Below are 25,630 nucleotides of genomic sequence, written 5' to 3' on the forward strand. Positions count from 1 at the left end.
GTGGGGGATGGTGACTTGGGAGGGAGGAAGAATGATATTGAGGGCATTATGACTGGCACACACGGTGTAGGGGGGGATCTTGGGGAAGACAGTGTAGCACAGAGAAGGCAAACAGTGACTCTTTGGCATCTTACTATACTGTTGGGCAGTGACTGCAATGGAGTATGGGGGGGACATGGTAACATGGCTGAATGTAATAACCACATTGTTTTTTCATGTGAAACTTTCATAACAGTGTATATCAAGAATACCTTAAAAAAAAGAAATAATATAAAAAAAGATACATGTCAAAAATGAAAAAGATAGGCTGGATAGGAGAGGAATGAAATAAGATTTAGAGATGTGCTTTTTAAATGAACACAAATTGTAAGATAATATCTGATTGAACAATAAAAAGAACAAACCAGTGGCAAAAAAAAAAAAAATTCAAGGAAGGAAGAAAATAAGTTATACATCCATCTTCAGGATTATAGAAACAGCAAAATAAACCCAAAAGAAGCAGAAATGAACAATAAGACCAGAAATAGAAAAGAAATATATGAAAGGATCAATATAACCAAAAAAGGTCTTCTGAGGGAGATGTTATAAACATTATGCCATTAATTTTTTAAATTTACATGATACTGAAACCCATCAAACTATATACTTTAAATATGTGTAATTTATTGTATGTCAGGAATACTTTAATAATGCTGTTTTCAAAAATAGGCATTTGGCACCCTACCAAATATTGATATTCTTCAGGTAGTATCTGTGATCAAACTTTGGTTTCTGCAGGATTATTGTAAATGATTAGTGTCTGACTGTGTTAATTTTTAGCTTGACACCTTCATTATTTTCCTGAAATTAAGTAAAATAAATATAATCCCAAGTGTATATGAAGTAGACAAATTCTTAGGAAAAAAAAATATAACTCACCAAAACCAGAAGAAATGGAGAACCAACTGAATTGTTAGTTACAATCTTCCACTAAGAATACCCCAGGCCCTATGATGGTTTTAACAATGAGTTCTAGACAACATTCAGGGAATAATCTTAGTCTTAGATCAAATAATGAAGAAAAATAGGGAACACTTTCCAATTCATTTTATAATGCTAACATAGCTGTTATACTAAAACCTAACAATATTACAGGTCAATCTCACTTAATAAGTAAATGCAAAACTGTAAACAGAATATTAGCAAGCTGAAAGTTAAGTTTGGTTTTACATATTTAAAAAATCAATTGATTTGTATATCTTATTAATATTAAAGAAGAAAAATCATATGATATCTTGAACATACAGGAAAATAATTGCTAAAATTCATCATAAAAACTCAAGCTAGATATATATGGAAACTTTCCTGAGCACTTTATAAAAAGTACTATGAAAAACCTAACCAAACACCCTATTTCATGAAACAGTCAAAGTATTTCATTTAAGACAAGGAACATAATACAAAATTGGTTTTCAGTCCTAGCCAATGCAGCAAATCAAGGAAAAGATTTTTTTTAAAAGATAAAAGTTTAAGAAGAAACCAAACTGTCATTATTCACAGATAATACTGTGTTGTTGAAAATCTACATGAATGTACAGAAAAATAAGATTAAGAGCTATCTAGGTTGCTGTGTGCCAAAAACCAACAGAGCAGCAACAAAGTAAAAACTTTAAAAGGATGCCATTTATAGTAATTTCAAAAAAAAATAAACAACCCAGGAATAAATCTAACAAAAAGTATGCAAAACCTTAATGGAGAAAATCATAAAATCTTAATGAAAGACATTTAAAAAATAAGTTGAAATTATAACATATTAATGGGTTAGAAAACTCAATATTGTAAAGACGCTATTCTCACCCAACTAAGATAGAAGCAATGGACTGCCGATCAAAAGACCAACAGAATTTTGTAAAACTTGGTGAAGTCTAAAATGAATATAGATGTACATAAGTCCAAGAATAGCCAAAACATTCTTGAAAAAAAACAAGATGGTAGACATTGCTTTATGAGATATCAACAAATAGACCAATGAAATGGAAGTAAGTGCCCAGACAGCAACGTATAGATGGATACTCTACATAAGACAGAGGTGGTACTGCTGATAGTGAAAGGAAACATTTTCAGTGAATGATGCTGAGATTACTGATACACAGGAATAAGTGGAGTTAGATGCCTACCTCATACCATTTCATAAAAACATGAAGGCAAAGCTATAAAATTCTTAAAATATATGAAAGTATCTTCATGACTTTAGGGTAGGGAAAATTTTTCTAATATATAAATACAAACCATAAAGAAAAAATTGATACATTCATCTACATTCAGACCTTTATTCATTGAGACACCATGGTTTGGGGATGGTAAAACTGGAAGGAAGATGGGAAAGAATTGCCATCTAGAATACATAAAGAATATGTGAATCAATAAAGAAAAAGACAAATGACCAAATGGAAAAAACTGATCAACAAACTTGAATAGGTACTTCCCAGAAGGTGAAACCTGAATAGTCAAATATTAGATGCTCAACCTCATTTGTAATAAGAGAAGTAAAAAATAAAAATAAACCTTTTCATACCTTATTAGAGAAACATAAAAAGTCATATTGAAAACATCAAATGTTGATGAGAATGCAGAGTAGAAACTCTTAATTACAGCTGGTGAAGTATAAATGCGGGACAATGTCTTGGGAAAATGTTGGTGTTACTAGTGTAGTTAAATACCACCACACCCTATAACTCAGCAATTTCATTTTTAAGCATTTCTAGGCATCCTAGGGCATTGATTTTCAACATGTGGCAATTCTGTCCCCCCAAGGGACATTTGGCAATATATGGAGACATTTCTGGTGGCCACAACTTGGGATGCTACTGGCATCTCAGGGGTTAAGGGCCAGGGAAGCTGCTACAATGAAAAAGAATTATTCAGTCCAAAATGTCCCAAGATTGAGATCCTGCCCTAAAGAAACAAAACTTAATTTTCAGTAACTCTAATGTATTAACTGGTTCTAACTTATTTCCTTTGATCCATCCTTCACAGTTAAATGTAAGCTGTTTTCCTTAAAAGCAAAAAAATAATTCATGTCAACTTTAGGCTTAAACCTCTATTAGCATCACATTGTTAGGCCACTTTCAACTTCTACTGGCCTAGAAACCACCTGGAGAACAAAACATTCAGACGGCCTGACTCCATCCCAGGAGCCTTTTCCTGAAAATCTGATTAAGGGGGTTTGGGGAGGCACCCAGTAATTCATTTTTTTATGAATCACACAAGTGGTTCTAATGCAGGCTGGCCAGAGACCACTTTTTAAGAATGATTTATAGGAATAATGGGTTTAAACAAGTGAACAGTGGCATACAAGAGCCTTCACAAAGAGGCCCCTTTACACACTGGTCCCAACTTTCTTTGCTAGCTTAAATTTCCTTAATGTTGTTCATCTCATAATCACTGGTCCTAGGACACCTATTTTACCAAACTTTTAAAGAATCTGCATGGAATACTATCACCAACCCCTCGTCACCTGGAAAACTGCTATTTGTTCTTTTAAGACCCAGCTGAAGTTACAGGCCCTCTGTAAATCCTTACCTGATAAATCTTTCTCAATTAGTTACCTTCTCCTTTATGTTTCCGTAACACTGTGACCATGCCAATTACTGCACTTACGACATTATACATAAATTATCTGTTTACGAGTCTATCTCACCCACTAGATCCCGAACCATTCACTTCTTATCCTGGCACCTAGTAGGTTCTCGATAAATGTTTGTATAACTAATCAAATAGCTGAGAAGAAACTTGGGAGTTTATGTACATAATCAACTGCTCTTACATGCTCCTATCTTGAAAGTCCAAAATCTTTGCCTCTTTGCCACTTTTTACTTATTTAATAGCAGGACAGGTCTTATTTATTTATTAACTAATAACCAAGACCGAGAAGCTATTGCATTTGAGAACAAAACAAGCTTCCATCAATCATCAAATTTATATAGTTTCCCTGCAATAACCCATCATGGTTATTGCTATTTAAAATAGTAGGTGCTTGAATTAGCCACATTTTTTCAGGTGAGATGATGTACAGATAGAGATAATTTCACAGTAAATTAAACAACTGAAAACCAGAATTCTAAGCTCCCATTTCATCACTAGGTCAACATCTTCAACCCTTCAGCTTGGGAGGTTCAGTCTTTCAGCTTTACTTCTGGGAGATGTAGGGAAAACAAGCAAGAACTCATAATTCAGAATATGTGTGGAGTATAGTCTCCTGTCATTTTTACAATGCCAACGACAAAAAGAAATGAATTGAGATAGTCTCAAATTCAAAATTGTTTTTAGATTTTAAAAACTGTCTTTTTTCTATCTCAAAACATCTCAGAGAATTATTTTGGACAGACTTCTTAGATGCTGCACAGGATAAAGTTCCCCTACAAACAACCAAAGGTCCTTGCTATAACTGTATACTAATAGGATTCCATGCAATCTCCCTTGTTTACCTCACATTTCAAAGAGGCTGCCCTTACACCACTGGGGACAGGTAATACTTCTTTAGGCTACAATGACACATCCAATTTGCTTAACTCTAAAAGAAACAGAGGACTGATTAACTACCATGGTTTTGGCTCCCAGAAGGATTTTCTTCAATGGTTTTGGTGGTGGTTACACTGGTGTTCACAGAACTGACACTTGCTGTCTGAGAACTCTGAGGGACAGGTGTCTTGCCCCTTTCTCGTTTGATTTCCACCCTCCCAGCAGGCTCCTTCTGTGAACTATTAAGAAAATCAAACAGAAGCTCATCATCAGGTTCTGACTTTTTTCTTCGAACAAACTGGGATGAAGGCCTAGGACCAGATGCATTTTCAACAGGATGGGAGGCCTCCACTGATGTCCTGGATCCCACTTTCACATTTGCAGTGCCAGCTAAAATGGTGGCTTTTTGATTTCTAATGCTATCAGCTGCTGAGGAAATGTAAGTAGCTTTAGGCCCAGTCTGGTAAGTCAAATCTGTATTTTGCTGGTTAAGTTCAGAAAGGTCAGTATTTTTGCTGTATATGATGTTGCTGGTGTTCTCTTTTCTACTGAGAGCTGTTGCAGCTCCTTGATCAACTCTGTTTAAAAGGTCTTCTGCCTTTCCAGCAAGATCAGCAAACCAAGACATGATGGTAGCAGAAAAATCCTACCGGTGAACCTGTAAAAAGGACATAAAGTGAACACAGCAGTTAAGACCAGGCTCTGGAGTCAGATAGTCCTGCCTCTTACTAGCTACATAACCCTGGGCAAATTAACTGAAACTGAGAAACTTTACCTAGAAAATGAGGAAAATAAGTGAACTTACATTATAGGATGGTTTTAAGATGACTTTATGAAACACTTTGCTAAATGCCTGACACACAGCAGGCACTTATTTCAGTAGTTGCTATTATATTTACAACTACTACCATTGTTCTTACTCCTATTTCAACAAAAGACAAGCATTTATGTAGTAAAAGCATCCAAACAGCAAAAACAAATATGGCAAAATTCCAGCACAAATGAAAACAATAGTTTTCTGAAATTGAAGATGCTGAAACTTGAAGAAACTTCTAATACAAAATCTATCTTTGTGTTAGATGCAGCCCTATTATGGATAACTTAGGTGTGCACACACAATCTGTCTGAAATACACCTTCAATAGTTTAAATACTCAGCACCTACTATGTGCACAGTAAGCTAAGTTCAGAATTTTAAAAATGATTGTATAGTCATGTATTTGATACATATATTTGAGTATACTTATGCAGTCCTAGAATGAATCAGAATAGTGATGAGGTAATTAGTGCCAGTGATACAAACGAAAGAGTACTGTATAAAAAAGTGAACAACCGTATCTTGAATGTGCACATTGTTCCTTCTGCTGGGAGTGCTTTCATGGTTAAGTCATTCTTAGTCTTCACTTGAATGTCATCTGCTTCAAAAAAGAGTTTTCTTTCTTTCCATCCAAATTAGGTCCTATCATTCTCTGTTCATATGCTATTCTTTTCCATCACAAACTGTAAATTTTTATTTTTTCCCCCCCTCTCCTTATTGAGAAGAGGGAGGAGGGGAGTGGGTGAATAAAGGCCATGCCTGTTTTGCTCACCAATGAATTCCCAGCACACAGTAGGCACCCTTAAACACTGCTGAATGGAATTAACCTTTATGTCAGATGCCATGCAAACATTATCTTTATCCACATAATTTTCACAAACACATTTATGCAGCAAGTGGCCTTATCTCTTTTTCACAAATGGGAAAAAGGTTTTGAAAGATCCCAGAGTTTAGATGGCAGCTCAGATACTCCAAAATAAGTCAGCCAAATCCACTTTTTAGCCCCTGTCTTCCCCATTTAGCCTCTCAGTATTTTAATAATCTCAAGAAGAAACCCACTCTCTAAACCTGTTCCTTACAAAATGAGGACTACTATATGCCTGTGTATTTCAGAGTTTAGGTGAAATCAAAAATGGAGGAGAAATGCTCTGTAACATAGAAAACTCCCTACAGATGTAAAGTATTATTCTCAAGCAAACACTAAAGGTGACTGGGAGGCAAATTACCTCTCCCAATAAAGCAATCAAAATACCCTTATTAATTCCTTATATCTCACCTCCCACTTTAAAGTTAGTAAGATCTTTAAAACAAAAGCCTGTTCCTTAATGTTGATTATCCAATTAAATACTAAGATGGGCTCTGGGAACTTGCCGCACTGACAAACAATTCTAGCAGGCTTCAGGGGTACAGAGCCCTCAAATAATTCCTCAGGCACTGCCCCAGAAAATGGTCCACACGGAGGTTAAGAGAGGGTGAGTGCGTGGAACGTGAAGGGGAGGGATCTGCAGAAGGCGGCGGCGGGGCCTGCTTCGAAGGCCAGGAGTCCACACGGGGACGCGGATGGTCAGTCGATCGGCCCCAGGTAGTCTGTCGTCAGTGGACCCCAGGCAGGAGAGTACACACCCGCACTTGGCTCTCCACCCACGCTAATGAGCCTCTGGAGGCGGACAGGAGGCTAAACAGGCTGCGGGTGTATGGAGGGAGGAAAGGGAATTCACTAAACGTTGGCTGAACCCTAAGGCGGCTCTCCTGCCCCCTTCCTCAGCCCCGGACAAGGTGGGGAGACCAGAGCCTCCGCTAACGGGACGCTAGCCCCGTAAGGCCGTTAACTCCCCAAGCACACCAGTCCGGCCCCGCTAGACCCTCGCTACCGCCTCACCTGAGGACTCCGGACTGGCTGCGCTGCGGCCTCGCCGCCCTCCTGGGCCTCTCCCCACAACAGCAGTCGGCCCGGAGAGGGACCAGGTTGATGGAACCTGGTCCCGGACCCGCAGCGGCCCTGCTGCTCTTCCGGGAGACGTGGAAGGGCGACGAGGACCCCAAACAGAGTGGCTTTCGAACTGCCTGAGCGGCCAGGGGCGGATCAGCCACCTGGAGGCGATTCAGGCGTCGGCGCCGGCGGCTGTGGGGACCTAGCGCCTGGACACGCCCTTCTTCCGCCTGTGGCGAGGTAGGGAAGGGTAGGGCCTGCGTGCGTGTGACGTACCTCGCCTCCAGTGGACGACCGTCTGCACGCGGCCTGCACAACATTGGGGCCACGCCCACATGGGCGGGGCCTCACCGCCGCAGGCTAGACGTGGTGTCGGCCTGAGGGACGTCAGAGGCTAGAGTTGGGCAGGGCGCAGGGCTCAGGGGGACTGCCTAGCTTTCACCTCGTCCCCTTCCTCTTTAGCCCTCCACTTTTCCTGATGAGGATACTGAGGCCCAGGACAAGTGATGGGAATACGGAAAACAAAATCCCTGATGAGCCTTCTTTCTGGTGGCAGAGACAGATGTTAAACCTATGAATGAACAAGACAATTTCAGAGAGTGAGCAGAGTCGTAAAGACAAAGTGGGAAGAAGTGACTAAGAGATTGGGGGAAGGCACTTTAAATAGTGTGGTCAGGGACGGTATCTCTGAGGAGGTGACATCTGAGCTGAGACCCAAAAGATTTGAAAAGAGCGGTTAAGGGCTTTCCATACAGCAGTATTGCAGTTATATTATGCATAGTTCATTGAATATTTGAGTGTAGTTTAGAATCCGCATTCAGTAATTAAACAAATACTCAGCACCTACTGTGTACACAGAATTGGGCTAATTTGGTCCTAATGACAAGCCTGCAATAGAGTCCCAAGGATCCCCATATTCAGGTTGAGGAAACTAAGGCACAATGAAGTTAAGTAACTTGTCTAAGATCATCCACTTAATAAGGAGGAGTCTATATTAGTATAAAGCCTATCCTCTTAGACTCAATGTTTTATTGTCTCCAAATTAAATATTAGGAGTAATTACAACTCCTTTTCTAACTCTCAAGTCAGCGTTAGCCCAGTCCAGTGAACAGATACTTTCAGCAGCACCAGGAAGTAATAATAATAGCATCTAATAGGTCTTGAGTACTTGTTACTTGCAGAGACCTATGTTAAGCAGTGGATGGGTTTTGCCTTATTTGATTTTCACAACAACCATAAGGAAGGTACTGTTGTTATCCTGTGGTAGGTGGTACTGTTCCCAACTATTAAGTAGCTCTTCCTCTTAAGGATCATAGGTCACTACCTTTGCCATGTGACAGCAATGCATCCTGCGGGAGGAGTGTCCTTTCTAGCCTCACTGGTGTCAGGTTTGATCATATGACGTCCTTTGGCCAATGGAATGTGAATGGGAGTGTCTTCCAGCACATCTGAGCAGAAGTGTAAAGAGCCAGGATGTATTTCCACCAGCTCTCTTGATCATTTTCCTTTCATAAGAATGGCCTGTCCCTGATGAGGTTGCTCCCTCTCCATGGATCCTGGAAGGAAAAAGAGATGTGAAGCAGCCCACATCTAACATGTCACATGAGTGAAAAATAAGCCTTTGCTTTTAGACACCACTGAAATTTGGGATTGTTTCTAACATGGCTTGCCTAATGAAATCTGAGTAATACATACCCCCATGTTACAGATGAAGGCACTGAATATCAGAGAGGTTTAGTTAATCTTCCCATGGTTACACAGAGAGTAAGTAGTACATCTGGGATTCAAACCTAGGTTAACGTGACCAGACACAGTGCTCTTAACCATTGGAGGGGTGAGAATGAAAGAAGTTGAAGCAGAGCCAAATCTCCTTGTCGAAAATACTGGCAGTGGACAGGCCCCCAAAAGAATCTTTCAAGAATTCCCATATATACTCCCTAACAGAGTCAGCATATAGAGACCTGTCACCCAGAAGTCACTGGGGCCAGGTTGGGTTAACCAGAGAAACACCACTGCAAACAGAGAGAGGTTACAACTTTACCCAGTGGTTAAGAACATTTGCCTTTTTCTTCTCCCTTCTTCACTGTCCTAATGCCACCAGAGGCGCTCACTCCTCAAAAAAGCCCATAAAAATCCACTTGCACTGTGTTGACAAGAGTGTGGGAAAATAGCCATCTTTGATATTAATGGTAGAAATACAAATTGATACAACCTTTCTGGGGGGCAATGTAGAGAGGTATATCAAAACTTAAAATGCACAAACCCCTTGCTGAGTTTGATATCCACATGGGAAAAAATGAATCTTACCCCCTTGCTATAGACTAAATGTGTGAAATACTAATCCCCAATGTGATGGTATTTGGAGATGGAGCTTTGAGAGATGAGTAGGTCATGAAGGCAGAGCCCTCATGAATAGGATTATTAAACTTTCAATAAAAGAGGCCCCAGAGAGCTCCCTTTCCCCTTCTACCAAGTGAAGTTTTAGTAAGAACATGGTTATCTATCAAATAGGAACAGATTCTTGCCAGGCAGAGTCTGCCGAGGCCTTCACCTTAGACTTTTCAGCCCCCAGAACTGTGAGGAATAAATTTCTGTTGTTTATAAGCCACCCAGTCTATAGAATTTTGTTATAGCAGCCGGAATGGACTAAGACATCCCTATGTTACACCACACATAAAATCAATTCTGAAAGGATTATAGATCAAAGTGTGAAATGCAAAATTACAAAGCTTCTACAAGAGACCATAGAAGGACATCTTCATGACCTTGAGGTAGACAGAAAAGCCTTGTAGAAGACACACACTCAAAATACTAGCCATGAAAGAAAAGATTGATAATTTGGACTTGGTTAAAATTAAGAATTTCTTTTCATTAAAAAAAATTAGGAGAGTAAAAAGGAAAGCTAATGATTTACAATACATATAGTGGAAAAGTATTTGTATCCATAATACATAAAACTCCCCTACAAATCAGTTTAAAAAATCAACCTAACAAAAATAGCTTAAATAAGCACTTCACAAGAGAAAATATCCTGCTGGCCTAAAGAACATGAAAAACTGCTCAACACTGTTAGTCATCAGAGAAATGCAAATGAAAATCATAATGAAATGCCTTTACACATCCACTGGCATGGTTAAAAGTGTAAAAGATGGTATATACCAAGTACTGAGACACTAGAACGCTCATGCATTCCTGATGGAAGACTCAACGTAGGCCCACTCTATGACCTGGGGGAGGTTTACCCTATGAGTCAGCAGTTCCACTCAAGAAAAATGAATGCAAGACAAATGGTCCACCAAAAGACACGTGCAATGAAAAGCAAGAAACTCTAACTACATGCAACAGCATAGTTGAGTTAAAGACAGTGTTGAGGTAAAAAGCCAGTCCAAAAGAGTATGTACTGGATAATTCCATTTATATGACGATCAAGAAGAGGCAGAGCTAATCTATGATTGTACAGGTTATACCAGTAATTGCCTTTGGGGGAGGCAAATATTGACCAGGAGTGGTCAAGGCGGAGGCTTCTATAGTGCTGGTAATGTTCTACATCTTGACTTTGGTGTTGATTATAGGTGTGGATACATATGTAAAGGTTCATTAAATGCTATGTTACCATTTGTTAACTTCTTGGCATGTCTGTAAAATCTCAAAGCAATTAAAAAAATACACATAACCCTTTAAGAAGGAAAGAAATTTCCACTTTTAGGAAATTATCCTACAGATATACCCACACATATGCAAAATGACATACACAAAGTTATAAATTACAGCATTGCTTATAATAGCAAACCATGGACACAAATTAAATGTTCACTGGTACATTCATCCAATGGAATATTATGAACCTGTTTTACAAAAAAGAACAAAGAGCTTATGTAGAGATATGAAAAGAGCTCCAAGATAAGTTAAACTAGAAAAAAAAATCCAAAAGGAAAAAAAACGGTGTTTATAGTATGCTATCATTTGTGTAAAAATATCTTTACAGGTAGAGTCTACCTCTCCTCCTGGGAGGAGAGCTCGGCTGGGCAACACAGGGAGAGGGAGGTTTACTTTGCAATGAATCCTTTTTTGTATGTACCCTTGGCACTGTATACCATGAGAATCCATTATTTTTTTAAATAAATAATACTAAAACTCTGAACACTCTGGGAGACTAAATGTACTCTTCATGTCTTTGAAGACCTGCCTTTTAGAATTGCTTGAACCGCACACACACCCCGCCCTCCTCCATTATGTCACCTGCCCAGTCCCCGCAGGCTCTCCCTGGGAATACCGTGACTCTTGTTAGACGACTCCTGTGTTCCTTAAGTTCCTGGGTTCCGTGATTCACTTCCTTGTTGAACAGATCTGAAGAATAAAATTTTGACTCTCTGTGCATTTTTATCTTTGAGCAGCAGGAGGCACTTAGTGCTTAAAAAGATATGTGCATGTTTGTAGGTATGTACGTATATCGTATCTGAATTGACAAGTAAAACAAGTATTGCTGTACCCTTTTGTTTATAGAGCACAGAATGTCATCTCTCCATAAACTGACCCTGGATAATGCACAGAATGTTATATTCCCATACCTGTTTGTAAGTTCCTCTAGATGTGACAGGCCAGTTCTATATTTTCCATGTCATCTGTAACGCTAAGCTGCTCCCCGAGATGAGCTCCTCTGCCACCAAGCCCTGATGAAACATCCCAGGCCCTCTCTGTCCCCATCCTCAGCCTGCTTTGTTCCTGCTGAGAAGCCTCTGAGCCCTGTATAACTCCATGTTGGCATCAGGGCTGGGTGGAGAACAGGCTTTGCTGTTGTCCTGGAAACAGCACGTGCTTGGGTGCCAACAAACAGCATGGTGTGCCTTGTTTTGGCATCATGGACAACAGCCTTTGTCAGGGCCTCAGTTTCCTCATCTGTAAAATGGAACATTACTGATTTTTAAGGTATATGTGAATCACTGTTATGCCACAGAATTCTTTCTTTAAAGGAAATCTTATATCTATGCTCTATGTGAAAAATGCATCAAAATAGAGCAGTCCTAATTAAACAGTGTGGTTGAAGAGGGTAGGGGCAGGGAAGAGGATATATGCAGAGTCTCACCCGATCATTCCTCACCTCCCTTCAAGAAGCTTCTGAGGTATCTCAGAGAAACCCCTAGGGAATTTAAAATGCCTTTGCTCTCTGTATTGGGTAATTTGTTGGAGTCCCTTCCAGCTCTGAGATGCTGGGATTCTGTGGAAGGCCAGCCCAGCTCCTACGAGAGAAAGGAACCTACATTTGCCATCTTTGTGACATGGGCTCCTTTGCAGAATTGTGTTTTGAAATGCATAAAATAATATGCAGAGGATGATGAAACTATATTAGAAATAATACTGTTATTAAATACCATTATTAATATAGATATTAAAAATTAAAAAATTTTGTGACTCAATAATCTATACACTTCTTTGTTACCACATGAAATAACACCTTGCAAAATTAAGCCCAGGCTCTTTATTGTGGTTCACAAGGCCCTGCAGGATCTGTGCTAGGCCTCCATCTCAAATTCCATCATGAACTGCTTTCCCTCCTATGTACGTGGTCCAGCCATCTCACCCTCAGGAATATAGGCCTTGATGTTCCCACTGCCTGGGAATTTCCTCTCCACATGTCCATTGCTCCCTGCCTCCAACCATCTCCCTTCCTGTCCTTTCAGTCTTAGAGCAAAAGTTGCTCCCTCAAGAGGCCTGCCCCTGGCCACTCTGAGTAAACTACGTCCTGTTCTTGGCTATGTGGTACTCTTTCTTTTCCTTTATAATGTTGATAATAATACATTTTTATTTTGTGTAATTTTAATTTGTGCAATTATGCAAATTTTTAATCTATGTGATGTGTATATGTTTTGTTACTTGTTTATTTCTTTAGTGTCCATTTCCCTTACGTGAAGTCATAGACTACATCTATATACTGAGCACAAGGTACATAATTTAGGAACAGCCTCCAACCTGTGATTTCAATACAGGTGCACAGCAGGAAGGGCCTGCTCAGGGAAGGTGCTTACATATTGTTAAATGAATGAATGTAGTGGGCACACCCTGTGTCTTAGAGAAGCTAGATACCACAGAAAGTATCTAATGCATACGTCAGCATCCAGCACCATACCTGGCAAACAGCAGGTGCTTATTTAATGGTAGGTATGATATTTGTGTCCCTCTGAGTTTTTCCAAGCATATCCTACACATTCTTCCATCCAAAACCCACATCCAAAGTCCAAACTCCAGCCAAAATGACAGCCTGGGCCTTGCCACAGGCCTCCTGGGCCCTCCCATCCAGCCTGCCCATCCCACAAGGCCTATCTGTCTCTTACCTCCCAAATATCATCTCAAGTAGCTTCCCTACTTTGCTTTCAAGGACCTTGGGAACATGCAGGCCAAACATTCTGCTGAAATGCTGCAGGTGTGTCCAGCATGCATGAGTGCTAAAGCCTGGAGGAGTTCCCCAGACCCGAGAGGAGGGGTCTTCATCACCCCTCAGGGGAGCCACCATCTCCGCAGGTAGGTGTGACTGGTGGAGTGGCCAAGGGGCAGGCCCACCAGCCCCCTTCCCAGAAGGCTGAGATGAAGGTGAGAATCTCAAGAAGGAGGATGGTGAGTGGGTACCACCTGGTTCCAGGGGACAAAGGGAGGAGAGATCGGACATCTGAGTCATGTGACAAGGCCCAGCAGCGGCACTGTCAGGTCCTTGTTGTCACTGTCCTGTAAACTGCTAATTATGGTTTGGGGATATGTCATCTGAATGCAAGTAGGGTGGCTGGGTGGGGCCTGTACCCCACATAGAAGGTGGCCAAATAAATGAGTGCTTGCCTCGATCTGTGTCCCCATTGACTGGCCTATTGTCCTCTAACTAGGGAACTGAGGCAGCCTGGCAGAGACTTGGTGCTCTGCTCTACCTCTCCAGTGTCATTTCCCTGAAAGTTTCCCTCTGCTTCATTCAGACGGGTCTCCCATCAATCTGAAGACAGGCCGTGGGAATTTCACAGCAACTGACCTTTCATGCTGACCGCTCTATCTGTCTTCCATTCACCACTTGCTCCATTTTTGTTGAGTTGCTTAGACTATGCCAGGCATTAAGGATACAGATAAAATGTCTGCTCAAAGAGCTCAGAGTCTGTGAGGTGGAGAGTGGGGATAGACAAGCAAACTGACAGTTATAAACAAGGTGGTAAGTCCTGCAAGAGGCCTGAGGAGTGAATGACTTGGTGAATTAATGGGTACGTCTGGCTCCTTGAATACATCACAACCCCAGCTGTGTGGGGTGACCAGCTCCATGTCTGCTTCATCAGTGGGCTGGAGTACAACAAGAAATGAGGTACTGATACGTACTACCATGCAATGAACCTTGAAAACATCATGTCAAGTGCTTCAAGGATCCAGACACAAAAGAACACATATTGCATGATTCCATTACATGAAATGTAAAGGCAACTCCATAGAGACAAAGTAGATTAGAGGTTGCAGGGTGTGGCAGTAGAGGAGAATGGGGAAGGACTGCCAGTGAGAATGGGATTCTTCTCGAATTGATCAAAAATATTCTAGATTGCATAGATTAGATAGTGGTGATGGTTGCACAACTTTGTGAATATGGTAAACATTATACTCAAAATTACACACTTTAAAGAGTGAATTTTATGGTATATGAGTATATCTCAAAGCTGTTATTTTTTTTAAAGAGAGATAAAAAGGCATAAGTTAATTCCTGATGAAGCATTCTCATAAAAAATTAGAATATGAATCTTATTAAGTCTTCAGGGAGGAACATATTGAACAACCATGGAGATACAATTAGCAAAACCCAAAATGAGGGAAACTCTACAGGACAAATGACCTGATTCCCTCAAGAAACACATTGCAAGGTAAAAGATGAACAAAAACTATAACAAAAACAGAGAGAGAAACTTTTAAATTCCAATGTATGGATATTACTTGGATGTTGGTTCAAATGAACAAAAACCATACAGCAAAAAGTAATATGAAGCTATTGGGGGACTTTAAACAATGACTAAATTTTGATGACATCAAGGACTTTAAAGTTACTTAACGTGATAATAAGACTAAGATTGTGTTTTTAAGAAGGGTTCTTTGGTGTTGATGAAATAGTTCTGTATCTTGATTTCTTGATTGTGGTGCTGGGACCCTGAATCTGTACATGTGGTAAGAAGCAGACACCATGGCTCCTTCCCTAAATGGTGTAAGGGAAGTAAGGGGCCCTGGGTGCTTATCAGCATGAAGCACCCCTGAGAGGGTGAGCACTGAGTCTCTTCCTAAGCTCTGCATACCTTTTCATTGATTCAGGGTCTGTCTCCTCATCTATAAAAGCAGGAAGTTGTTCCGGAGTCTTCTACTGTGTATGATGCTTTATTAGCCATTTACTGCTTCCTGTTTTGGGTGTCTCATTTCTTCATTTCTTCGGTCAGCAATCTTCTTTTATACAAGTGCTTTGTTGTGGAGAAAGAAGGAAAGAAAAAACAGGAGCGCTGGTTTCATATTAACTACTTTTATTTTTGAATTCATGTTTAATTATTGTCTGTGTATCTTGCTGAATATCACAAGCCAGTCTTGTTACCTAGGCAATTCAGTCCTGTCTCGGGGAAGTCATTGGTTCCAGAATACCAGTCAGAGATGACAGTGGCTTTTGCCAATGCCTTTTTTATACTCACAGCAGCTCAAGATAGAAGATATCACGAGAGATAATATTAAAGGTATTTCTTTGATTTACAGAACTCTAAAACTGAAAAAGAAGTTTTATTTGGGAGAAGTATAAGAACACGAAACAAGGTAACACCAGGAGCTTGATTCAACAAGGGATTTTCAGGGCATGACCTAAGATCAGACCAGATTCAGTCCAAAGTCTTAGACTTTTTCATCTGTAGCAACATCTAGGGAGGCACCTGACCTGAAAATTAGAAGAGCTACATGCAAGTTCTGCCTTGTGGCTCATTTCCTGTATGATCTTAGGTGCCATATTTCCTTTATTATCTCAATCTCTGTATTTGCAAAACCAAGGTCCTGGGCCATATGATCTCCAGAGTTATTCCAGTTCCAATATTCCACATGAAAAGTCAGACAGGATTCATCTATTCTGGAAAGAAGATGTCCAGAAGTTGGAACCACAGGGCTCTCTGATCAACTCTCCTGCGTTTATTTGGTATTCAGCCGCCGTTTGCTAAGTGCTTTACAATGTTTTGAGGGACTGGATTAAAACACATAATGGATCGTTGTCCATGGACTAAGCAGTGATCTCTCTGCCAGACATGGTAGAGGGAATCAGATCTGCTGAGAGCATTCTAGCAGAGCTGCAGTGTCTTCCTCATCCAGAAGCTTGAGCAAAGCATTCTCAAAGACAACTCCCCAGGGAAAGGACTTTCTTGAAACCCTAGCTTGAGCTCTAGGGGAAACCCAGTCTTACAAACTTTGAGATGTTAATAGGGTCGGTGGTAAGAAGAAAAGATATTTTGAAAGTTTTAAGTAGACTTTTGGTTTCACCTCTGGGACAGACTATTACTGTTCCTTTGCTGTGGCAAAACCATGTAAATAATGATAAGTCAATGATTCTTTATATGCTTCTCATATGCCAGGTATTGTACTAAGTCCCACTTAACATACTCACTTAAGCCTCATAACAGAATGTGAGGGAGGTATTATTATTCACACAGTTTTACAGAGCAATGGAAACGTTTCAAAAAAAGAAAGTTAAAAAAAAACATACTCAAGATCACATACAATAAGTAGTAAAGTTGGCATTTGAACCCATACACCTTTCAAACTGTACTCTTAATTCCAACCACTGACACCTCCCTAAATGGGTCTGTTTGTGGTATAAAAGTAAAGCTATGATTACCTTATGACCCAGGGTATTAGTTTCCTGTGGCTGCTGTAACAAATTACCACTAACTTGGTGGTTTAAAACGACACAAATGTATTCCCGCCTAGTTCTGGAAGTCAGAAGTCCAAAATGGGTCTCACTGTTCTAAAATCATGGTGTTGGCAGGCTACATTCTTTTTGCAGGCTCTGGGGGAAGCCTGTGTTCTTGCCTTGTCCAGATGCCTTTAGTCCTTGGCCCATCATGGCTTCCCTCTGTCTTCAGAAGTCAGCAATGGCCAGAAGAGTCTTTCTCATGCCGTGTCACTTGGACACTTTCCCTCTTTCTCTTCCCTCTTTCATTTGTCATGATCCTTACGATTACATTGGTCCACTTTGATAATCCAAGATAATTTCTCCATCTCAGGATCCTTAACCACCTCTACAAAGTCTCTTTTGCCACGTAAGGAAACATTGACAGGTTCCAGGGTTTAGGATGTAGACATCTTTATGGGGCAATATTCTGCCTACCTCACCTAGCAATTCCACTTGTAGGAACGACCCAAATGTCCATGGAATAACAAATATAGTGTATCCTTACAATGAAATATTATTGAATCATGTAGTGATCATTGTGTGAATCACTCAGAAAAGGCAAATCTAGAAGGACAGAAAGATTCTGTGGTCACCTGGACCTGGTAGTGGGAATGGAAGTGACTGCAAGTGGTCATAAGGGATCTTTTGGGGATGATGGAAATGTTCTAAAATTAGATTGTGGGGATGGTTGCACAATTCTATATATCCAATATAAATTGTTGAATTGTAAACTTAAAATGAATGAACTGCATGGTATATAGATTATATCTCAATAAAGCTTTTTTAAAAAATGAAGACAGAACCATTGCACAGTACATATGTTGAAGTAAAGTTGCCAACACCTTTTCTTAACAAGGCCTTTTTTTTCTGAGATTATTTCCTTCCTACTTTTTTTTTTAAAGTTAATAAGTCCTTACTTTCTGGAAATGATATGATAGAAATGGCAGTAATAGTAGTTGTTTTTTATTGTCCTTCCTTGGAAAGTAGAATCCTGTGTCAGTTCTTGGAGGTTTGTGAAAACTACTGTACTGTGAAAACTGAAATCCAAGAGTTTGAGAAGCCCTATACCACCTGATCTGTAAAAGCAGGAAAGGGTCTTAGGGATCATTGAATTCAACTCTCTCGTTTTCAAGATGAGAAAGGGTTGGAGGCTTCTAGTGGTGGAATACTTGTTCGAAGTTGCCCAGCCGGTTACTTTTTTTTAAAATTGCTTTAAAATACTCTATTTTATTGAGCTATCATGATTTAGTTAATTTCCTACAACTAGATGTTCCTATGGTTTCCAATTTTTCTAATTTTTACTTTCATTGTAAAAAAAAGTACATTTTTTATACAGATATTTTTCCACATTTCTGTTTTCTTAGAATATATTGCCAAATATGAAATTGTTGAAGTATACTTGAAGTATATGAACTTTTCTTTTTATTAAGGTATCATTGATATACAGTCTTATGCTCAGGTTTCACATGAGCAACATTGTGTTTACTAGATTCCCCCCATTATTAAGTCCCCACCACACACCCCATTACAGTCACTATAGAGTCATTACTTGTCTTCTCTGTGCTATACTGCTTTCCCTGTGCCCCCACCCCTACATTATGTCTGCTAATCATAATGCCCCTTATTCCCCTTCTCCCTCCCTTCCCCCCGCCCTCCCCAGTCCCTTTCCCTTTGGTAACTGTTAGTCCATTCTTGGGTTCTGTGAGTCTGCTGCTGTCTTGTTCCTTCAGTTTTTGCTTTGTAGTTATGTTCCACACATGAGTGATAATCATTTGGTACTTGTCTTTCTCCGCCTGGCTTATTTCACTGAGCACAATACCCTCTAGCTCCATCCATGTTGTTGCAAATGGTAGGATTTGTTTTCTTCTTATCCAGCTGGTTCATTTTGTTTCCACTCTTATAGCCTTCTCCAAGATGTCTTCTGATTCCAGGAATCCAAGAACTCATTATCAATCTACCTATTAGTGCACACTAAGGTACGACATTCTGGGCAGGTAAAACTATTAGGAGGCTTCACCCAGAACACAGTTCTGGGGGAATTGCTTGGTGCCGCTGAGCTGAATTAATCTGGAAAAGTCACCTGACCCAGATCAGCCCACACTGTCACACTGACAGTCAAAGTCTGAAGTGCATCTGCCAAGTGACTAAGAAGGGCTGACTGGACCCAAGGAGAAGATGTTGACTATTAGTTTTGGTAACTAGGGGCACTTCCCCAAGACTCAGCAGAGTGGACTTGTGATCTGTGACCCCTGGGGCTGGGCTGTAAGGCCACATTCTCCATTTCACTCTTGCTGGTAAAAATATATTGCAAAGGTACCTGTGGAAACTTCTGGATCAAGGCACTTGGGAAATGCAAAGATAAATCAGGCATTTCTGTCTTTATCTATTTTATTTACACACAATCTTGTTCCAGAAAGGATTGAAGACAGCTTTCAAGAATGTAAAATACAGAAAGCATAAATTAGAAGGCAGAGTGATAATGAAGTTATGTAAATATGGAAGTCATGCTCTGACCTGAAATCCATATTTTTATTAAAAATATCTATAGAACATATTCAACTAAAAATTTTAAATTTCAAAAATTTATGTTGAGATATGTACAATAAAATGTATAAGTCTTAGCATAAGGCTTGATTAATTTTGACATGTGAATACACTCACTATTAAGTATCATCAACTAAAATTTTTATACCTTTTAGAGCTATAGCACAAAGATTAAAAAAATAACTTAATTGTGACATCATTCACATACCATAATATTCACTCTTTCAAAGTATACAGTGGATTTTAATATATTCACAGCTGTGAATTCATCACCAATATTTAATTTAGAACATTTTCATCACCCCAAAAGAAAACTCTGTACCTGTTAGCAGTTCCTCCCCATTCTCTCCCAGTCCCTGGCAAACACTAATCTACTGTCTGACTCTATGGATTTGCTTAGTGGACATTTCATGTAAATGAAGTGATACAAATATGGCCTTTTATAATTGGCTCCTTTTGCTTAGTATTTTCAAGTTTCATCTATGCTGAGTAAAACATTAAAAAAATATATACATAAATTGAGAGAATGAGAAGACAAGCCATAGACTGGGAGAAAATATTTGCAAAAGACATATCTGATAAAGGACTATTATCCATAATATATAAAGAACTCTTAAGACTCAACAATAAGAAAACGAATAACCTGACTAAAACATGGGCAAAGATCTGAACAGACAGCTCAACAAAGAAGATATAGAGATGGCATATAAACACATAAAAAGATGCTCAACATCATATGTTCTTAGGGAATTGCAAATTAAACCAATAATGAGATACTATTACACACCTATTAGAATGGCCAAAATCCCAAACACAGATGACACCAAATACTGGTAAGGATGTAGAACAAGAATTCTCATCCACTGCTGGGGAAAATGAAAATGGTACAGGTATAGCCACTTTGGAAGACAGTTTGGTGGTTTCTTACAAAACTCCACATACTTTTACCATATGACATAGAAATTTTACTCCTTGATATTTACCCGAGTTGAAACTTCTGTCCACACAGAATGTGCACATAGATGTTTATAGCAGCTTTATTCATAATTGCCAAAACTTGGAAAAAACTAAGATGTCCTCCAGTAGATGAATGGATAATTAAACTGTGGTACATCTAGACAATGGAATTTTATTCACTGCTAAAAAGAAATCAACTCTCCAGCCATGAAAAGACATGGAAGAAACTTAAAGCATATTACTAAGTGAAAGCAGCCAGTCTGAGAAAGATACATACTATAGGACTCTAGCTACATGACATTCTGGAAAAAACAAAACCATGGAGACAGTAAAAAAGTCACTGGTTGCCAGAGGTTGGTGGGAGGGAGGAGAGATGAACAAACAGAGTACAGAGTATTTTTGGGGGAGTGAAACGGTTTTGTATGATACTATCGTTATGGATACAGGTCATTGTACATACATTTGTCAAACCCATGGGAAGTACAACATCCAGAGTGTATACCCTAGTGTAAACTATTGACTTTGGGTGATAATGCTGTGTCAGTGTAAGTTCGTTGACTGTAATGAGTGGACCGCTCTGTTGCAAGATGCCAATCTAGGGGAGGCTGTGTGCATGTTGCATATGTGTGGCAGGAGGGTATATGGAAACTCTCTGTACTTTTTGCTCAGTTTTTCAGTAATCTAAAACTGTTCTAAAAATAAGTATATTAAAAACAAATAAATATGTGAAAAGCATAGTACAATCTCAAGAGTATCATGTATACCTGACTTTAGCATCATGCATAAGTTGTGACGGTTCGAGGGCATTGGATGCACTTGATGCTCTGCCCAGATCCCCTTCACTAGGCCACTGCACTGCCTCCTGCCTGCCATGGTGTTGGCTGCCAAGAACCCACTCTGTGCCCTTTTCAGTTGAGTTCCACTCTGTCTTTGGCTATGGGAAACTGTCCAGCACCAAGAGATGCCTGGAAGTTTACACTCCCTCTCCATGACCAATGACTGGCTGATGTGGGTATGTAACAGCTCAGCCCTCTTGCATCTGGGTGAAATAACGTCTGTGGTTCAAGTTGTGTATCAGAGCTTCTCATGGGATCAGGGTGAAGCTCACGTCTTCCTGAACCCACATCGTTGTGGAGCTTCTTCCTTTGCTCTGTCCCCTCCTCTGGCTCACCCCTAGGTTTCTTCTGAGGACTCGTCCTCCACAACTCACTTGTATAAGAATCACCTCTCAGGCTTTGCTTCTAGGGAACTGATCTGTGACAGTTTCTATGCACTGTCCCTGTCTTCCCACTGTATCCTGATTTTTTTTGCAAAATATTACATGCAAGGTCATCTTCAAAGACTTATTGTCCACAGTGTTGCTTGACACAAGCAAAAAACATTTAAATATTTTTTCTGCTTTACTGGTGAAAGTCTGAGACACACAGCATTGCACCTGAGCTTGGCCCTTTTCCTCTCAAGCACAAGTTTTTCCATTAAACGAGTGACTTTGGGGTAGAAGTAAGAACAGTGGTGGTGACATACAGTGCGGCCAGAAATGAGTCTGAAAAACTGAGTTTCCTTTGGGTGGGCCACACTTTTTGCAATAAGCCTTGTATTTACCACACACACACACACACACATTCATTTACACAGTTCACAGTATCTCCACTTTAGGAACCAAAATATTAAAAACAGTCAGAATTTCTACCTTGGTCTTTCTGAAAAGCATACCCCACCAGGAAATGACCTTGATGGTATCCTTCAGGGAGAAAAGCTCCTGGCCACCTTGGTTCCTGACCGCTGCTCTCCAGCTTACCTCCCTGACAGACTTTGACCCACTTAGTTAATTTCTCTGGGCTTTCATTTTTTCTTTATATTTTGTATTCACTACTTTTTTCCCCTTCACCTACTTTACCCATCCTCCCATTTCCTCCCCAATGGCAACCACCAGTCCATTCTCTGTGTTCATGAGTCTATTTCAGTTTTGTTTGTTCATTTGTGTTTTTTGGAATCTACAAATAAATAAAATCACATAGTATTTGTCTTTCTCTGTCTAACCTATTTCACTTAACATGATACCCTTTAGATTTATCCATGTTGTTGCAAATGGCAAGATTTCATTCTTTTTTAATGACTAATATTCCATTGTGCATATGTACCATACCTTCTTTATCCATTCATTTATCGATGGCTGTTTCCATATTATGTCTATTGTAAATAATGCTGTGATACACATAGTGCACATGTTTTCAGATTAATGGTTTTATTATTTTTTTTGGTAAATTCCCAGAAGTGGAATTGCTGGGTCATATGGTATTTCTATTTTTAGTTTTCTGAGAAACCTCCATACTGCTTTTCATAGTGGCTGCACCAATTTGTAATTCCACCAGCAGTGTAGGAAGGTTCCCTTTTCTCCACACCCTTGCCAACACTTGCAATTTCTTGTCTTGTTGGTATTAGTCATTCTGACTGGTGTGAGGTCATATCTCATTGTGGTTTTGATTCACATTTCTCTTATAATTAGTGATATTGAGCATCTTTTCATGTGCCTGTTGACCATCTGTATGTCTTCTTTGGAAAAAATGTCTCTTCAGGTGATCTATTTCTTAACTGGATTATTTGTTTTCTTAGTGTTGAGTTGTATGAGTCCTTTTATATGTATTAGCCCTTTATTGAATATATCGTTTGCAAATATATTCTCCCATAGAGTGAGTTGCCTTTTCGTTTCGCTGATGGTTTCCTTTGCTGTACAGAAGCTTTTTAATTTGATAGAGTCCCACTTGTCTATTTTCGCTTTTGTTTCCCTTGGCTGGGGAGACATATGCAGAAAAAATATAACTAATGCTAATGTTCAAGAGTTTACTATGTTTTCTTTTTTTAAAAATTCATTTTATTATCATTAATCTCCAATTACATGAAGAACATTATGTTTACTAGGCTCCCCCCTTCACCAAGTCCCCCCACCAAACCCCTTTACAGTCACTGTCCATCAGCGTAGTGAAATGCTGTAGAATCACTACTTGTCTTCTCTGTGTTGTACATCCCTCCCTATGCCCCCCACACTATATATGCTAATCGTAAGGCCCCCTTTCTTTTTCCCTGCCCTTATCCCTCCCTTCCCACCCCTCCTGCCCAGTCCCTTTCCCTTTGGTAACCGTTAGTCCATTCTTGGGTTCTGTGATTCTGCTGCTGTTTTGTTCCTTCAGTTTTTCTTTGTTCTTATACACCACATCTGAGTGAAATCATTTGGTAGTTGTCTTTCTCTGCCTGGCTTATTTCACTGAGCATAATACCCTCGAGCTCCATCCATGTTGCAAATGGTAGGATCTGTTTTCTTCTTATGGCTGAATAATATTCCACTGTGTATATGTACCACATCTTCTTTATCCATTCATCTATTGATGGACACTTAGGTTGTTTCCATTTCTTGGCTATTGTAAATAGTGCTGCGATAAACATAGGAGTGCATCTGTCTTTTTCAAACTGGGCTGCTGCATTCTTAGGGTAAATTCCTAGAAGTGGAATTCCTGGGTCAAATGGTATTTCTATTTTGAGCTTTTTGAGGAACCTCCATACTGCTTTCCACAATGGTTGAACTAATTTGCATTCCCACCAGCAGTGTAGGAGGGTTCCCCTTTCTCTGCAACCTCGCCAACATTTGTTGTTGTTTATCTTTTGGATGGTGGCGATCCTTACTGGTGTGAGGTGATATCTCATTGTGGTTTTAATTTGCATTTCTCTGATGACAAGCAATGTGGAGCATCTTTTCATGTGTCTTATGTTTTCTTCTAGGAGTTTTATGACTACAAGTCTTATTTGTAGGTCTTTAATCATTTTGAGTTTATTTTTGTGGTTGGTGTAAGATAGTGATCCAGTTTTACTCTTTTGCATGTAGCTCTCCAGTTTCCCCAATATCATTGTATATTCTTGCCTCCATATATTAAACGACCATATAAGCATGGGTTTATTTCGGGGTTCTCCATTCTGTCCCATTAGTCTATGTATCTGTTCTTGTGCCAGTACCATACTATTTTGATTAGTGTAGCTTTGCAGTATAGTTTGAAGTCAGGGCACATGAAACCCCCAGCTTTGTTTTTTTTCCAAGACTGCTTTGACTATTTGGGGTCTTTTGTGGTTCCATGCAAATTTTAGGATTATTTGCTCTCATTCAGTAAAAAACATCATTAGTATTTTGATAGGGATTACATTGAATCTGTAGGTTGCTTTGGGAAATAAGGCTATTTTAGCAATGTTAATTCTTCTTATCTTCCTATTCTTCATAAATTCCTATGAGCATGGAATAACTTTTCATTTATTTCTGTCTTCTTCAATTTATTTATTCAATGTCTTATCCTTTGCAGAATACAGATCTTTCACCTCCTTAGTTAAATTTATTCCTAGACATTTTAGTCTTTTGATGTAATTATAAATGGGATTGTTTTCTCAATTTCTTTTTCTGTTAGTTCATTATTTGTATATAAAAATGAAATACATTTGTGAATATTGATTTTGTATCCTGTGACTTTACTGAGTTCATTTATTAAACTACTAGTGTTTTGGTGGGGTTTTTAGGGTTTTCTATAGAATATCATGTCATCTGCAAAAAAAATTAACAATTTTACCTCTTCCTTCCCAATTTAGATGTCTTTTATTTCTTCTTTTTTTTCTTGCTCTGACTAAGACTTCTAGTACTACATTGAATGTGGTGAAAGAGGCCATTTTTGTCTTGTTATTGATCTTAGAGGAAAACTTTCAGTTTTACACCATATGATGTTAGCTGTGGGTTTGTCGTATATGGACTTTATTATGTTGAGATTTGTTCTCTCTGAGCCTTCATTTTTTTTCATCTGTAAAATGGGGATAGTAATAACCCTATTTCTTAGATTTCACTAGTTAATTAGCCCTTTATAGAGGACTAAATGATAAAATAATAATACTCTGCTAATAGGTCCTGAGAGGGCATTAAAAAGATATGAGAGCTATAA

General features: G+C 39.4%; 1 protein-coding gene across 3 annotated transcripts in view; it reads right to left on the reverse strand.

The window, feature by feature from the left end:
- GOLGA5 (golgin A5) overlaps positions 1 to 7,448 on the reverse strand; it is a 32,083-nt gene extending 24,635 nt beyond the window's left edge. For 2 of the 3 annotated variants that reach the window (XR_012133713.1, XM_036991633.2), the window contains exons 1-2: positions 7,196 to 7,448; positions 4,582 to 5,158 (exon numbers count right to left, since the gene is read on the reverse strand). Coding sequence is in view for 2 of the 3 variants with exons in the window: in XM_036991633.2 (XP_036847528.2) it covers positions 4,582 to 5,128 (547 nt within the window). In the remaining variant the exon portion in view is untranslated. The remainder of the gene's footprint in view (positions 1 to 4,581; positions 5,159 to 7,195) is intronic. The other variant, XM_017680575.3, reaches the window with a different exon arrangement.
- Positions 7,449 to 25,630: the final 18,182 nt, after the last annotated feature.

Source organism: Manis javanica, chromosome 8, assembly GCF_040802235.1.
Source record: "Manis javanica isolate MJ-LG chromosome 8, MJ_LKY, whole genome shotgun sequence".
In the NCBI taxonomy this organism is placed as follows: domain Eukaryota; kingdom Metazoa; phylum Chordata; class Mammalia; order Pholidota; family Manidae; genus Manis; species Manis javanica.